Raw genomic sequence first — 15,244 nt, 5'->3', positions numbered from 1 at the left:
TATACACAGTATAGACATAACACTCCTTTCGGTTGAAGAACTCTGAGCCAGCTCTACTCGGCCCCTTTAAGGACTCACTCTCTAACCCCTACGGGTTCACTCTCTGTCCTTAGCAATAAAGTAAGTTTTCAATGGGGACGCAGGGTTTACCTTCTATCCTCACCCTCATTATTACTTCTCTTACTTTCAACTATGCAGACCTCAATCTCTACCCCTACGGGCTCTCTGCATCTTTCCTGTCTTCAAAACATTATTCAAATTTCACATTTTAACAAATTCAACACATATAACTTAGCATGTAAAACAGTTACATTTCTTTTCAAGGCATCATTATGGCATTACTGTTCTGCAACAGTATCTCTCTCAAGTTCAGTTTCTCACATCCCCTTTAAGAGGAGACCAAGTCTTTCTAAGGTAGCTCGTCTTCTCAGCCTACCGGCCCATGCAAAGGTTCCAGCATGGTATCTTCGCAAAGTGTCTTTAACTAGAACCGGTAGGAAAGGTATCTTCACAAAGTGTCTTTGGCTCAAACAAATAGGGCAAATATCTTCGCAAAGTGTCTTTGGCTAAAATCAGTAGGGAGCACCTTTAAGAAGGTGCAAACTATTTACAAGGGAAGTTCGAATCATGCACAGTCCATGATTTCTGCAGTTCTTTAAACTTGTGCAAAAATTTTAGGAAAACTCAGAACAAACACAGGGATCCCGGGTCAACAAAGGGATCCATTAACCCTGGGCGGGTTTAGCAGCAACAGGAACAAAAGAACAAACAGTAACTATTTACATTTTCAGGTTTCCGAGGTTTACTCTTTTTCAGGCGGCTCGGGCTCCTGAACCCCGGCCACTGTAGCACGGACACCAGCGGCAAGCTCCGCAGGGACCACCTGGTCGCCTGCTGTCTGAATTTGAAGCCTAACTCTGTCGGCAAGTTCAGGAGCTGCCACAAAGCGTACGGTAGAAACAGTAACAAGATCTGGCAGCCCTGGATTGACCACAGTTGGGGCCGCAGGTGTCATTCTCTCAGACTCGCATCGCTGAACTTTCCGGGCACGCCATCCTTGTGTGTTCCAGTGGCGGGTATATGTCACCTGATCCCCCTCCCGGAGTGGTTCACCTTCTCGATCACAGCAGGGGGTCTCCACATCGTAGCCGGCAACGAAGATGCCAGTAGGTAGACCCGACTCCCAAATGGAACCCCACCCCTTCTTTGGGTGGAATGCCGCCACCGTCCCTCGCCTGACAGCATCCGTCCCATCATAGATCATTTTTTTACTCTGCAGTTCCCGTTTTTCAACTTCAGTGCGCTGCCCCCAATGCTGGAGCACGCATTGTTTGTATTGGTCCCAGGTAAGTATCGCAATAGTGAGACCTTCCATTGGAATCCCATCCTGCTCGACCCAGGGAACATCCCATCGGAACATCACCCCTCCTGGGTCCATTTCTATGGGCTCTCCCCACCTGGTTGGCAATGGTGGTAACAACTTCCCCAACGCACCGGGGGTGAGAACCGCTCGGTCGATTGTAAACGCGGGGTTACTGTTGTGGGGAGGATCGGTCGGGAGAGCAGAACCGTCCAGGGGAGTAGGGGCGCCGCCCATACCTGCGCCTGATGTGGTTCCATCGGTGCCGCTCCGGTCCGTTAACAAAGACGCTGGAATCTGCTGCAGCCCGGACCGGGGCTCCTCCAATGGGATGCTCGGATTCGGCTCCGCTGGCCGTGGTTCCTCCTCCTCTAACTCCGAGGTCGGGATTGGTGGACGTAACTCCGCTGTCGGGTCCGCAGGCTTCCGGTCCATCTCCGGTGAAGAAAGGCAGGCCTGAACCGCTTCTTTCTCGCTCAGGCACTCGCCGTTCACCATCGCTGCCTGATAGTCGGTGGCAGTGCATGCACCTAGCTCCGCCATTTCTCCGAGGTTGGGCTTCTCCGTCACCCGCTTCTCGCCGTTGCATATCAAGGGGTGTTTCTCTTCTGCTTTGGGGCAGGTCATTCCTCTGCAGCCAGAAGTGCAGGGGGCGGTAGCCATTTCTCGCGCCACACTGGGAGTCTCCACCCATAACACGCCCTCCTTCCCCTTGGGTGTAGCAATGGCGGCGCCTTTTGGCGGGAACTTTTGGCGGCTAATGGCGCAGCACAGTCTTACAATAAAGTACAGTCCAAGCACAGTAAATCACAGTCTCTAGGCACACATGACCTGATTCTTCAGGCTTAAGTAGATCCTGTTCGTGACGCCAAGTTGGAGCGCCCCCACACCGCCGCAGGGCCGAGGGGTACCCGGAGCCGGGCCTCTAGGTCTCAGTCCTGGGGTTGTCACGGTGGCTAGACCCGGTCCGTGGCCCTGTCTGTCAGTGGGGGACGTCCGGTGCAATAAGCGATGTTGTAGCGGTGCAGTTGTGGGGTGCAGGTCGCGGTAAATAACGAGGACACCAGGTTGCAGTCTCTTTACCTCTTTACTGAAGCTCTCTGGGTCCTCAGTCCGGAATACGGCTCACCAGGCTGCGCAAGTCCGGCCGGTCCAATGGCACTTCCAGAGCTCTCCTTGCAGGTGGAAATCGGTGCCTTCCTTCTAGCGCTATGTGTTGCAGTCCTTCCCTGCTGTGCTTACGGAAAGTACCCCACAACTGTTGTGTCTGTTTCTCGTGTTCCCTCACAACAACTTAATTCGCAATGATCTTCCTCGTCCCTCCAGATACTATGGTAGGAACGCACCCGTATGACGGGGAGGCTCGGAGATCTTCCGGGACTCTACCTGCGCCCCTCTCCTGTTGGTACCCCCCTTTGCCTTCCTGGGTGATGCGTGAGACAGTCCGCCTCAAGCTAACTGCCCTGCCGTAGGTCTGAGGTATGGCTTGAAACTCTTTACCTCCTCGGCGTTCCGGCCACCGGTAGTGCGCCTCAGCAAGGTGCTGCCTCTTTCAGCACAACCCTCACTGGTATCTCCTTTCGCTTGATTTCGTTTCTCACTCAGCACAATCTATCTCGCTTCTTTGTCATTCCTTGGGCACCGCCGCTATGCTGAGCAGGCACGGTCCCTTTACGTTCTTTCCATGCCAGGCCTCTGCCAGGATCCCACCCCTGGCAGAGACCCTACAGTCTCTCCCTTCACAACACCCTCTGCCACCAGGTGTTGCTCCGTTCAATCCCGTCAGCGTTCTCTCTAACTTTCTGCCTGACCCCCAGTTTACCCACTATGGTGGGGAGTGGCCTAATGAATAGCACCCTTAGCTCCCCCCGGAGGCCCAGCTGTGAAATGTATTGGTGACTGTGATACCTGCTCAGAGAACTCCTTCCGTGCCATCGAACGCAGCATGGCCCCCCTTAGTGGCTGAACCATGCTACTGCAACGACCAGGACTCTGGGGCGCTGCAAAGACATCGCTGGATCGGTGTCACACACACCGATTCAGCGATGTCAGCGGGACCTCAACGATCAAAAAACGGCCCAGGCCATTCCGACACGACCAGCGATCTCGCAGCAGGGGCCTGATCGCTGGTACATGTCACACATAGCGAGATCGCTACTGAGGTCGCTGTTGCGTCACAAAACTTGTGACTCAGCAGCGATCTCGCTAGCGATCTCGCTATGTGAGACGGGGCCTTAAGACTCAGATTGGAGGGAAAGATCCATCCCACTACCATTCTATAGATCTCCCCAAAAATAAAAGCCCAATACAGGTTTTCCTTGACCCAGTGCACACTAACTTTTATTTTGCATTGCAATCACTGCCGTAGCTGTGATTACAGTGCACTTCAGTAATTCAGTATGCTTTCAAGCACATTCTGGGGTATTCATAACAGCCCACCCATATAATTCCCCTCACTGTCTCACAGTATGTAAAGGGAAGATCTGTTGCTTGTTCCCTAGCCTTGAAGAGACGCCAGGGGAGGATTCATTTTTCAATAAAAGTACCCAAATTACTGACACGTTGTTTCAACAGTGAGTGATATTGATGTTTTACGGAGCAATTTTTTCACCAATGTAAATAAAGTCTTTTTGAAGGAGATTTCCCAGTGCCTTGGATTCTTGAATTGAATGCAGTTTTACAACTTTGTGGAGTGTTGCAGCGAGCCTGTGCGGGTTACAAAGTGGTGCAAGGGATACATTTTTACAAACATATTGGCCAAACAATGGTTGGTTTCTGAAATTATTTTATTCCCATTGCCCCCCTAGGTTTTCTGCTGTTTTTTGTTAGTTTTTTTAAACAGCTATATGGTTTCACAAATATGGGCCAGTTTATTTAATGCTTTTATGGTCTTTAACAAGGAGGCATTGTTCACAATGTAATAATGCAGAGCAGCCTAAAAACACTCCTCAGAGATTCCTGAAAGCCCAGACCCCTTGGTAAAGACCACAAAAGTTAGCACGAAATTAAAAGGCACATATCTCTGGAACTGCTTGGCAGATTAAGGGCTTGTTTCCACTTGCGAGCTATACGTCCGTGTCTCGCATGTGAAAACCAAGCTCTGGAGCCAGCACTCCGGAGCGGAGCTTGCAGCTGCATAGCAACACATGGAGCTGCACACTCCGCTCCGGAGTGCCGGCTCTATAGCTTGGCTTTCACATGCGAGACACGGACGTATAGCTCGCAAGTGGAAACAAGCCCTAAGGAAAAAAAAAACCCCAGCAGAATAATCAGGTGAGCAGCAGGAATAAAATAAGAGCAAACTTTTGACCTACTAACAGGTCCCCTTTTATTTTATTAACTTTACAAGCAAGACATAATTCCAAACTTTGTATTACTCTTTCGTTGCCTGGGTCCATAGGACTATCCATTGGGATTTGAGAATATCTTTACCTAAATTCGGGGGTGACTAATATCCACGGGTGATTTCTGTGTAAATTTCTAGAAGCAAAATTATAAACACAGAAATACTTATTTGCTATATTGAATGAGGAACATTTTTAACAGATTATAAATAAAAGTTATGTTTACATATAGTATCCACATTATTCAACAAAAAGATGATGAAAAAATAAATTTTATGCTAGAAGAAAAACTGTAAATTACTTTGCCAGCTATTAATAAATGTTTCATAGATTAAGAAGAATGATGAATTATCCTCATAGGGATAAAAGGACCATTGTTAAATGATATTTATAGTGGGTTGAGTCAGGCTCTGGCACAATAACAGCGTAGGTGATATACATCAGATTACTGCCAAAAATAAGACATTTAAAAGGAAGTGATTGCCATCTACTCAAGAGGCTCAATCTGATATTCTTTTCAAATATCACTCGGTATTTTGCCAAATAACCCACTAAAACCATGCAATTTTTTTCTTCTTTTTCTCTCAGGCATGCACCTGAATCACTTTCAGATAATATTTATTCCCGAGAATCAGATGTCTGGAGTTTTGGGGTTCTTCTCTATGAACTGTTTACATATTGTGAAAGAAGCTGCAGTCCCTCAGCTGTAAGACACTGACAGATTAAATTATCTCAAAGAGAATCCTAATAAAACATAATTTGTGTAACATATTTCTTAATTTTTATAGCAATATCGCCGTATGATGGGACCTCACAATTCCCAGCAAACTGTTTGTGGACTTGTGGAACTGTTACGAGATGATAGAAGACTGTGTTCTCCATCCAGTTGCCCAGGAAAGGTAAGTACAAATAGAAGACTTTTACTTAGGCAAGGACTCTACCTATTGTTGCCTTGTCCTTTTGGTATCAGGTATGCTATTGTAAGGCACCTTAGTGATCCCTGCCATTACTGGATGCCAAAACTCTGACAGACTCCCACCAGAGAAGGGGAGGTAGACCAGTTCTTTTCTTCATTATGAAGTTCTTTCTGAATATTGTCTGTGTAAAGTTGCCAAGAATGGAAGTCATGACCGAGCTGCTGTCCGCTTACCATCTGGCACTTTACAGGAAAACAGTGTCCTGGTCCCAGTGTGATGTCCGCAGTGGGGTGCATCACACTCACTTGTAGGCCGCAGGTCTCTGTTATCCCTAGCCCTCCATCTTCAGGAATCGCTTCACACAACTCAGGGGGCACTAATCTCATTGCAGCAAGCAAACGTTTACTGGTCAGTTCAAGTTCATCAAGTGGTAACACATGGGATATGACACAACACTTCATCTTTCTTACTTCATTAGTACAACGCAACTTCAGCCCTGCAACTTGTTTTTCCTGGACTATCCCCAAGCCCACTGATTCCATCAGCCTTAGAAGTTTCCTGTCCACTATAGCAGTGCACCAGGGATGCACCAGCTCCCATATACATGGGTCCCTGTCCATCTTTCACTGTTTGCAGTGGGTGGGGCAGACAGCTATTTCAACTCCTGACCCTCTGACTCCACTGACAGTCAATAGTATTGCTGTCCTGGTGAATACTGCTGTGCTCTGATACTGTTTGTTGTTCTGATTATTCTTGCTCTTTGACCCCATTTTGACTTCTGACTACCCACTTGCTTTACAATTTCATCTCAGAAGTGTCCTCTTGGCTTTGACACTGCTTGATGATATTTCTTACCTGCTTGTGCCACTGAAAAAGCAGCTAACTCTGTGATTGTTGTCCAATTCCATGTACAGGGGTTAAAGGGTGAAGACCAGGGCAATCCCTAGACTCTGGGAAACAGAGTAGCTTGCGCCAAGCTTGTTTATGATAGCCATTTTGGAGCTCCCAAGTGACACAGCAAGGAGCCCATGAGGGGGGACATTATAACAGGATGGAGGACATTGTTGCACGAAACGGCCAGGATGGGAGACATTATAACAGTATGGGGCCCAGGACTGGGAATATTATACCAGGAAGGGGCCTAGGATGGGGAACATAATTAGTAGAAGGGGCTCAGGATGGGGTACACTATACCAGGAGCTCATGAGGGAGAACATTATACCAGGAAGGGGGACATTATACCAAAAAAGGGATCCAGGCTGAGGAATATTATAACAAGAAGAGGCACAGGACAGCAGATATTATAACAGGAAAGGGCATAGACTGAATGCTAACTGTTGTGAATTTGGATTCTGGGCTCCCCCGGTGGCCGCTTGTGGAATTGGACTTGTCATCCTCCTTCCTGTTTCACCTGGTTCCATCAGTAGTGGGTGTCGCTATTTAAGCTCATTTCTCTGGTGGTTTCTTGCCGGTCAACAATGTTATCTGATGCCTCTCAGTGCTTGTTCCTGCTTCTAGACAACTACTAGATAAGTTGGACTTTTGTCCATGTTTTGTTTTGCCTATTTGTTCCAGTTCACAGCTGAAGTTTTGTTACTGTGTCTGGAAAGCTCTCGTTGATCAGGGATTGCTACTCTGGCGTTATGAGTTAATGCCAGAGTTTAAGGTAATCTCTGGATGGTGTTTTGTTAGTGTTTTTCTGCTGACCATGAAAGTATACTATCTGTCTTCTGCTATCTAGTAAGCGGACCTCAAATTTGCTAAGACTATTTTCCTGCTGCGTTTGTTGTTTCATCTGAACTCACCGTCATTATATGTGGGGGGCTACTGTCTTCTTTGGAATATTTCTCTAGAGGTGAGCCAGGTCTTATATTTCCCTCTGCTAGCTATTTAGGTCTTAGGCCAGAGCTGGGCATCTAGCGATAAATAGGAAATGCTACCTGGCTATTTCTAGTTGCGCGGCAGGCTTAGTTCATGGTCAGTATAGTTCCATCTTCCGAGAGCTTGTCCCTCTATAGGCTTGCTATGATCTCTGCCTGCAGAGATCATGACAGTTTGACCGGCCCGTAAAGTGTTAAAGACCCAGGTTGAGAAAGGAGAGTTATAAGAAGTCTGCTGGAATTTTTTTTTTTTTTTTTCCCCCAGTCTGCCTTGCTGCAGTCTTTTTTCTCTCTCTCCTCCTAATCTCTGTATGGCTTTGTGTGCACCTGACAATAATGGATCTCCAGAGTGTAACTGCGGGTTTGAATAATCTCATCACGAAAGTACAAAATTTACAAGATTTTGTGGTACATGCTCCGGTATCTGAGCCGAGAATTCCTTTGCCGGAGTTCTTCACAGGGAATAGAGCTAGCTTCCAGAATTTCCGAAATAATTGTAAGCTTTATTTGTCCCTGAAGTCTCGTTCAGCTGGAGACCCTGCTCAGCAGGTTAGGATTGTGATTTCCTTGCTCAGGGGTGACCCTCAAGATTGGGCCTTCTCATTGCCAGCAGGGGATCCTGCGTTACGCGATGTGGATGCGTTTTTTCTGGCCTTGGGCTTGCTTTATGAGGAACCTCATTTGGAACTTCAGGCAGAAAAAACTTTGATGGCACTATCTCAGGGGCAAGACGAAGCTGAAGTTTTCTGCCAAAAATTCCGTAAATGGTCTGTGCTTACTCAGTGGAATGAGTGCGCCTTGGCGGCAACTTTCAGAGAAGGTCTCTCTGATGCCGTTAAGGATGTTATGGTGGGGTTCCCTGTGCCTGCAGGTCTGAATGAGTCCATGACAATGGCTATTCAGATTGATAGGCGTCTGCGGGAGCGCAAACCGGTGCACCATCTGGCGGTGTCTATGGAAAAGACGCCAGAAAGTATGCAGTGTGATAGAATTCTGTCCAGGAGCGAGCGACAGAATTTTAGACGGAAGAATGGATTGTGTTTCTATTGTGGGGATTCTACTCATGTTATATCAGCATGCTCTAGGCGTACAAAGAAGCTTGATAAGTCTGTTTCCATTGGCACCATTCAGTCTAAGTTTATTTTGTCTGTAACCCTGATTTGCTCTTTGTCATCCATTGCCACGGACGCCTATGTTGACTCTGGCGCCGCTCTGAGTCTTATGGATTGGTCCTTTGCCAATCGTTGTGGTTTTGATTTAGAGCCTTTGGAGACTCTTATTCCTCTGAAGGGGATTGACTCCACCCCATTGGCTAATAATAAACCACAATACTGGACACAAGTTACCATGCGTATCTATCCGGATCACCAGGAGATTATTCGTTTCCTGGTGCTGTATAATTTACATGACGATTTGGTACTGGGATTGCCATGGTTGCAGTCTCACAACCCAGTCTTGGACTGGAGAGCAATGTCTGTGTTGAGCTGGGGATGTAAGGGTATTCATGGGGACTTACCTTTGGTTTCTATTTCGTCGTCCATTCCCTCTGAAGTCCCTGAGTTCCTCTCTGATTATCAAGACGTCTTTGACGAACCCAAGCTTGGGTCGTTACCTCCGCACCGTGAGTGCGATTGTGCCATAGATTTGATACCGGGTTGTAAATATCCAAAGGGTCGTTTGTTTAATCTGTCTGTGCCGGAACATGCTGCTATGCGGGAATATATAAAGGAGTCTTTGGAAAAGGGACATATTCGTCCATCTTCTTCTCCCTTGGGAGCTGGGTTTTTCTTTGTCTCAAAAAAAGACGGCTCTTTGAGACCATGTATTGATTATCGGCTTCTGAATAAGATCACTGTTAAGTATCAATACCCATTGCCATTGCTTACTGATTTGTTTGCTCGTATAGAGGGTGCTAAGTGGTTCTCTAAAATTGATCTTCGTGGGGCGTATAATTTGGTGCGGATCAGGCAGGGGGATGAGTGGAAGACCGCATTTAATACGCCCGAGGGCCACTTTGAGTATTTGGTCATGCCTTTTGGTCTTTCTAATGCCCCTTCAGTTTTCCAGTCTTTTATGCATGATATTTTCCGCGATTTTCTGGATAAATTTATGATAATATATCTGGATGATATTCTGATTTTTTCTGATGACTGGGACTCTCATGTCCAGCAGGTCAGGAGAGTTTTTCAGGTTCTGCGGTCTAATTCTTTATGTGTGAAGGGGTCTAAGTGCGTTTTTGGGGTCCAGAAAATTTCCTTTTTGGGGTATATTTTTTCTCCCTCTTCCATTGAGATGGATCCCGTCAAGGTGCAAGCTATTTGTGACTGGACTCAGCCCTCCTCTCTTAAGGGTCTTCAGAGATTTTTGGGCTTTGCCAACTTTTACCGCCGATTTATTGCTGGTTTTTCGGATGTCGTTAAACCACTGACTGATTTGACCAGACAAGGCGCTGATGTTGCTAATTGGTCCCCTCATGCTGTAGAGGCCTTTCAGGAGCTTAAGCGCCGTTTTGCCTCTGCCCCTGTGTTGCGTCAGCCTGATGTGAATCTGCCTTTTCAGGTTGAGGTTGACGCTTCGGAGATCGGAGCTGGGGCAGTGTTGTCGCAGAAAGGTTCCGACTGCTCCGTCATTAGGCCTTGTGCCTTCTTTTCTCGCAAATTTTCGCCCGCAGAGCGGAATTATGATGTTGGGAATCGGGAGCTTTTGGCCATGAAGTGGGCGTTTGAGGAGTGGCGCCATTGGCTCGAGGGGGCTAGGCATCAGGTGGTGGTATTGACTGACCACAAAAATTTGATTTATCTTGAGACTGCCAGACGCCTGAATCCTAGACAGGCGCGCTGGTCTTTATTTTTTTCTCGCTTTAATTTTGTGGTGTCATACCTACCGGGTTCTAAGAATGTTAAGGCAGATGCCCTTTCTAGGAGTTTTGACCCGGACTCTCCTGGTAATTCTGAACCCACAGGTATCCTTAGGGAGGGAGTAATTTTGTCGGCCGTTTCTCCTGATCTGCGGCGGTCCTTGCAAGAGTTTCAGGCGGATAGACCGGATCGTTGTCCGCCTGATAGACTGTTTGTTCCGGATGATTGGACCAGCAGAGTCATCTCTGAGGTACATTCTTCTGCATTGGCAGGTCATCCCGGAATTTTTGGTACCAGGGATTTGGTGGCAAGATCCTTCTGGTGGCCTTCCCTGTCACGAGATGTGCGAGTCTTTGTGCAGTCATGTGACGTTTGTGCTCGGGCCAAGTCTTGTAGTTCTCGGGCTAGCGGACTGCTGTTGCCCTTGCCTATTCCTAAGAGGCCTTGGACACACATCTCGATGGATTTTATTTCAGATCTGCCTGTTTCCCAGAAGATGTCTGTCATCTGGGTGGTCTGTGACCGTTTCTCTAAAATGGTCCATTTGGTTCCTCTGCCCAAGTTGCCTTCTTCTTCTGAGTTGGTTCCTCTGTTTTTTCAGAATGTTGTCCGATTGCACGGTATTCCTGAGAATATTGTTTCTGACAGAGGTACCCAATTTGTGTCTAGATTTTGGCGGGCATTCTGTGCTAGGATGGGCATAGATTTGTCTTTTTCATCTGCTTTTCACCCTCAGACTAATGGCCAGACCGAGCGGACTAATCTGACCCTTGAGACATATCTGAGGTGTTTTGTCTCTGCTGACCAGGATGATTGGGTTGCTTTTTTGCCATTGGCAGAGTTCGCCCTCAATAATCGGGCCAGCTCTTCCACCTTGGTGTCCCCGTTTTTCTGTAATTCGGGGTTTCACCCTCGATTTTCCTCCGGTCAGGTGGAATCCTCGGATTGTCCTGGAGTGGATGCGGTGGTGGAGAGATTGCATCACATCTGGGGGCAGGTTATGGACAATTTGAAGTTGTCCCAGGAGAAGACTCAGCGTTTTGCCAACCGTCATCGTCGTGTTGGTTCTCGGCTTTGTGTTGGAGATTTGGTGTGGTTGTCTTCTCGTTTTGTCCCTATGAGGGTCTCTTCTCCTAAGTTTAAACCTCGGTTCATCGGCCCTTATAGAATATTGGAGATTCTTAATCCTGTTTCTTTCCGTTTGGACCTCCCTGCGTCCTTTTCCATTCATAACGTTTTTCATCGGTCGTTATTGCGCAGGTATGAGGTACCTGTTGTACCTTCAGTTGAGCCTCCTGCTCCGGTGTTGGTTGAGGGTGAGTTGGAGTACGTTGTGGAGAAAATTTTGGACTCTCGTGTTTCCAGACGGAGACTCCAGTATCTGGTCAACTGGAAGGGTTACGGCCAGGAGGATAATTCTTGGGTCAATGCATCTGATGTTCATGCTTCTGATCTTGTTCGTGCCTTTCATAGGGCTCATCCTGGTCGCCCTGGTGGATCTGGTGAGGGTTCGGTGCCCCCTCCTTGAGGGGGGGGTACTGTTGTGAATTTGGATTCTGGGCTCCCCCGGTGGCCGCTTGTGGAATTGGACTTGTCATCCTCCTTCCTGTTTCACCTGGTTCCATCAGTAGTGGGTGTCGCTATTTAAGCTCATTTCTCTGGTGGTTTCTTGCCGGTCAACAATGTTATCTGATGCCTCTCAGTGCTTGTTCCTGCTTCTAGACAACTACTAGATAAGTTGGACTTTTGTCCATGTTTTGTTTTGCCTATTTGTTCCAGTTCACAGCTGAAGTTTTGTTACTGTGTCTGGAAAGCTCTCGTTGATCAGGGATTGCTACTCTGGCGTTATGAGTTAATGCCAGAGTTTAAGGTAATCTCTGGATGGTGTTTTGTTAGTGTTTTTCTGCTGACCATGAAAGTATACTATCTGTCTTCTGCTATCTAGTAAGCGGACCTCAAATTTGCTAAGACTATTTTCCTGCTGCGTTTGTTGTTTCATCTGAACTCACCGTCATTATATGTGGGGGGCTACTGTCTTCTTTGGAATATTTCTCTAGAGGTGAGCCAGGTCTTATATTTCCCTCTGCTAGCTATTTAGGTCTTAGGCCAGAGCTGGGCATCTAGCGATAAATAGGAAATGCTACCTGGCTATTTCTAGTTGCGCGGCAGGCTTAGTTCATGGTCAGTATAGTTCCATCTTCCGAGAGCTTGTCCCTCTATAGGCTTGCTATGATCTCTGCCTGCAGAGATCATGACAGCTAACATGGAGATGGGGGCCAGATCCACATTTTGGGCCGGAGGGCCACGGAACTCTAGTTACGCCACTATCCCCAATTGCATATTATGGATTTAACATAGGTGTAATATACTGATGAACAATGGCTCACTCAGCTGAGGCAGGGGGGTGCAAGCCACACAATTACGTGTAGTGCACCATGCTGGATGTGTTCTATCTTTATCATGTACCATTGGGACATGTCTCAATCCTGCAGCCAACTGATTGTTTTTTAACTACAGTATATGTTGGTATATGTTGGTTGCTATTCACTTCACTGCAGTGATTTTGAAGAGATTTGCCACTCAATGAAGTAAGATATAAAGTTTGTTTTTGCCCTGAACTAATGTATCCCCAAGGAAACCTTTTTTTTTGTAGTAATCTATAAAAAGTATAAGTATAGCCCTAAACATAAAGAATGAAAGTTATCCCCAACACAATGTCAATTGAACAAATGTAGACAGCTTTCACAATGACAGAAAAATGGTGGAAGAGGCAACAAGCAGAGATTGTGATGTCCAATTTGTGTAAGTAGCCACTTTGTAATGTGCTGTATAAACATAACATCTCTCTTAATTGCAGGTATATAAGATGATGCTGTCTTGCTGGTCATTCCAACCATCTGAGCGGCCATCATTTAGTGTACTAGAGAATCAGTGTGACCAGCTCCGCCGAGCGTATCAGAGGGAGCCCTGCAATCTACATAGCAACATGTATGAAGATCAGTTTCAGTTCCATTAAAATTGAATGCGTACTTTCTTATCAATTTATGTCAATTTAAATTGAAGGCAAGTGTAAGTGCACATATGTTCAACCTGTAATCAATTTTATTAATGCCATTTAGCTACATTTTACAGCTTTCAGTTATATAGTTTTTATGTTTTTATGTTAAAGCTCAAATCTAATAAATGTTTTAAAAGTGTTGAAAAAGTTACACCTTATTGACCCTAATTGCTATTGAGAATCTATGGATTTAGCTTTTGATCTTTCCCACCTCTTGTTCTTATTTTTAGTATTTCTTAAAATTGAAAGTACTGCTGCATCATGACATTAGTTTAATGAAAATTTTGCTGATAGGTTCCCAAACACACATACACACAGTACACAAATACACACACACACTAAATAAACACACACACATTACACACATACACACACACTACATAAACACACTACATAAACACACACAAAAGCTAAACAAAACACATACATACAAACAAACTAACACAACACTCATCAGTCTCCTAGATCAAGATGTCACAGTAGCTTCTGTACTCATTTTAGTTTATGATTTTGTAGTTTCACCAAGATTTATGTAGTCCCTCATTAGAAACAGCTTGGCTCTTTATAAATCGTGTTAAAGAGACAGGCGTTAGCACAGAATCACAGAATGGCTGTTCATATCAATTTTCCAGAAGTTCGCTGCACCCTGGGCATGACTAAACATAAAGTGAGTCCATTGGCTTGTAGGCACTGCAGAATACAGCCAGTTCCTTTCCATATTACAGCGCTAAAAATCCATCTATTTAAACTGTGGTTTGTCCATCACATGGATTACATATAAGTGTGCTCAAAATTCTGCCATTTCTGGCCTCCATTTAAATTGTGTTGCAGTGTGTTAGCGAGGTTATTGACACCAGTATGTTGTTAAAAATAGTTACCTACAGGCCAGCAATTTAAAACTGTGGTCTTCCATCACATGGATCACATATAAGTTCGCTCCAAATTCAGCCATTTGTAGTGAACGTGGAAAATATTGTCCTCCATTTAAAATGGGCAAGGCGTGTGGCAAGGGATGGGGAACTGGACATGATGGTGATGGTGCATGCAGAGGCCTAGGCCGTGGGCAAGCTGAAATTGTGTCACAACAAACACCCACATCTTCTCACTAGTGATAAGCAAATATACTCGTTACTCAAGATTTCTCGAGCATGCTTGGGGGTCCTCCAAGTATTTTTTAGTGCTCGGAGATTTAGTTTAGTTTTATCACCGAATGATAGCAACATAACATAAGCTCAAATCCAGTGTCTTTTTTGGGAGGTCTATTCCCATGCACATCTTCACACCCACACATGGGCATACACTTCCTGATTTTGGCTTTTTGCTGTTGTCCTCCTCCTTCTCCTCATCCTCATCCTCCACCACCATATCACCAGGGTGACCGTGGTCTGTGAAGCAACTCACACATAATTGTTTTAGAGGGTGTATAAGATTCCCGTAAAAAAAATATGTTATATAGTATGTTCACGTATACCCCCTAGGGGTAAATGTTTGTCAGCCCATACACTTAGTGCATGGGCATTACAAGTATAGGAAACCCCTTCCTTTCTAAAGGGAACATTTTTTCATGAGGTCCTCCTCCACGTCTCTTCCTAGGGGCATTGGAGTGCCTCCAAATTTTTGGCTATGGGAGACCCACTTCCTAATAATGGGAACATTGTTTTCAGGAGGCTCTCTGACCTCTACGTCTTTTCCAAGGGGCATTGGAGTTTCTCTAAATTTTTGGCAGCCAGTGCTTCACTGCATAGACAAACACTATGGGAGACCCACAACCTAATAATGGAAACATTTTTTTCATGAGGCCCTCCTCTACATTTCTTCCAAGGGGCA

General features: G+C 46.0%; 1 protein-coding gene across 1 annotated transcript in view; it reads left to right on the top strand.

Moving 5' to 3' along the window:
- Window positions 1–13,522, top strand: part of JAK3 (Janus kinase 3) — a 712,213-nt gene extending 698,691 nt beyond the window's left edge. The window contains exons 22-24 of the mRNA XM_077253311.1: window positions 5,293–5,410; window positions 5,493–5,603; window positions 13,217–13,522. Coding sequence (XP_077109426.1) covers window positions 5,293–5,410; window positions 5,493–5,603; window positions 13,217–13,375 — 388 coding nt within the window. The 3' untranslated portion in view covers window positions 13,376–13,522. The remainder of the gene's footprint in view (window positions 1–5,292; window positions 5,411–5,492; window positions 5,604–13,216) is intronic.
- The last annotated feature ends 1,722 nt before the right edge of the window (window positions 13,523–15,244 follow it).

The sequence above is a fragment of the Ranitomeya variabilis genome, chromosome 1 (genome assembly GCF_051348905.1).
Source record: "Ranitomeya variabilis isolate aRanVar5 chromosome 1, aRanVar5.hap1, whole genome shotgun sequence".
Lineage (NCBI taxonomy): Eukaryota > Metazoa > Chordata > Amphibia > Anura > Dendrobatidae > Ranitomeya > Ranitomeya variabilis.
Note: the sequence above shows the minus strand (reverse complement) of the source record. Positions and strands in the feature narration are given on the sequence as shown.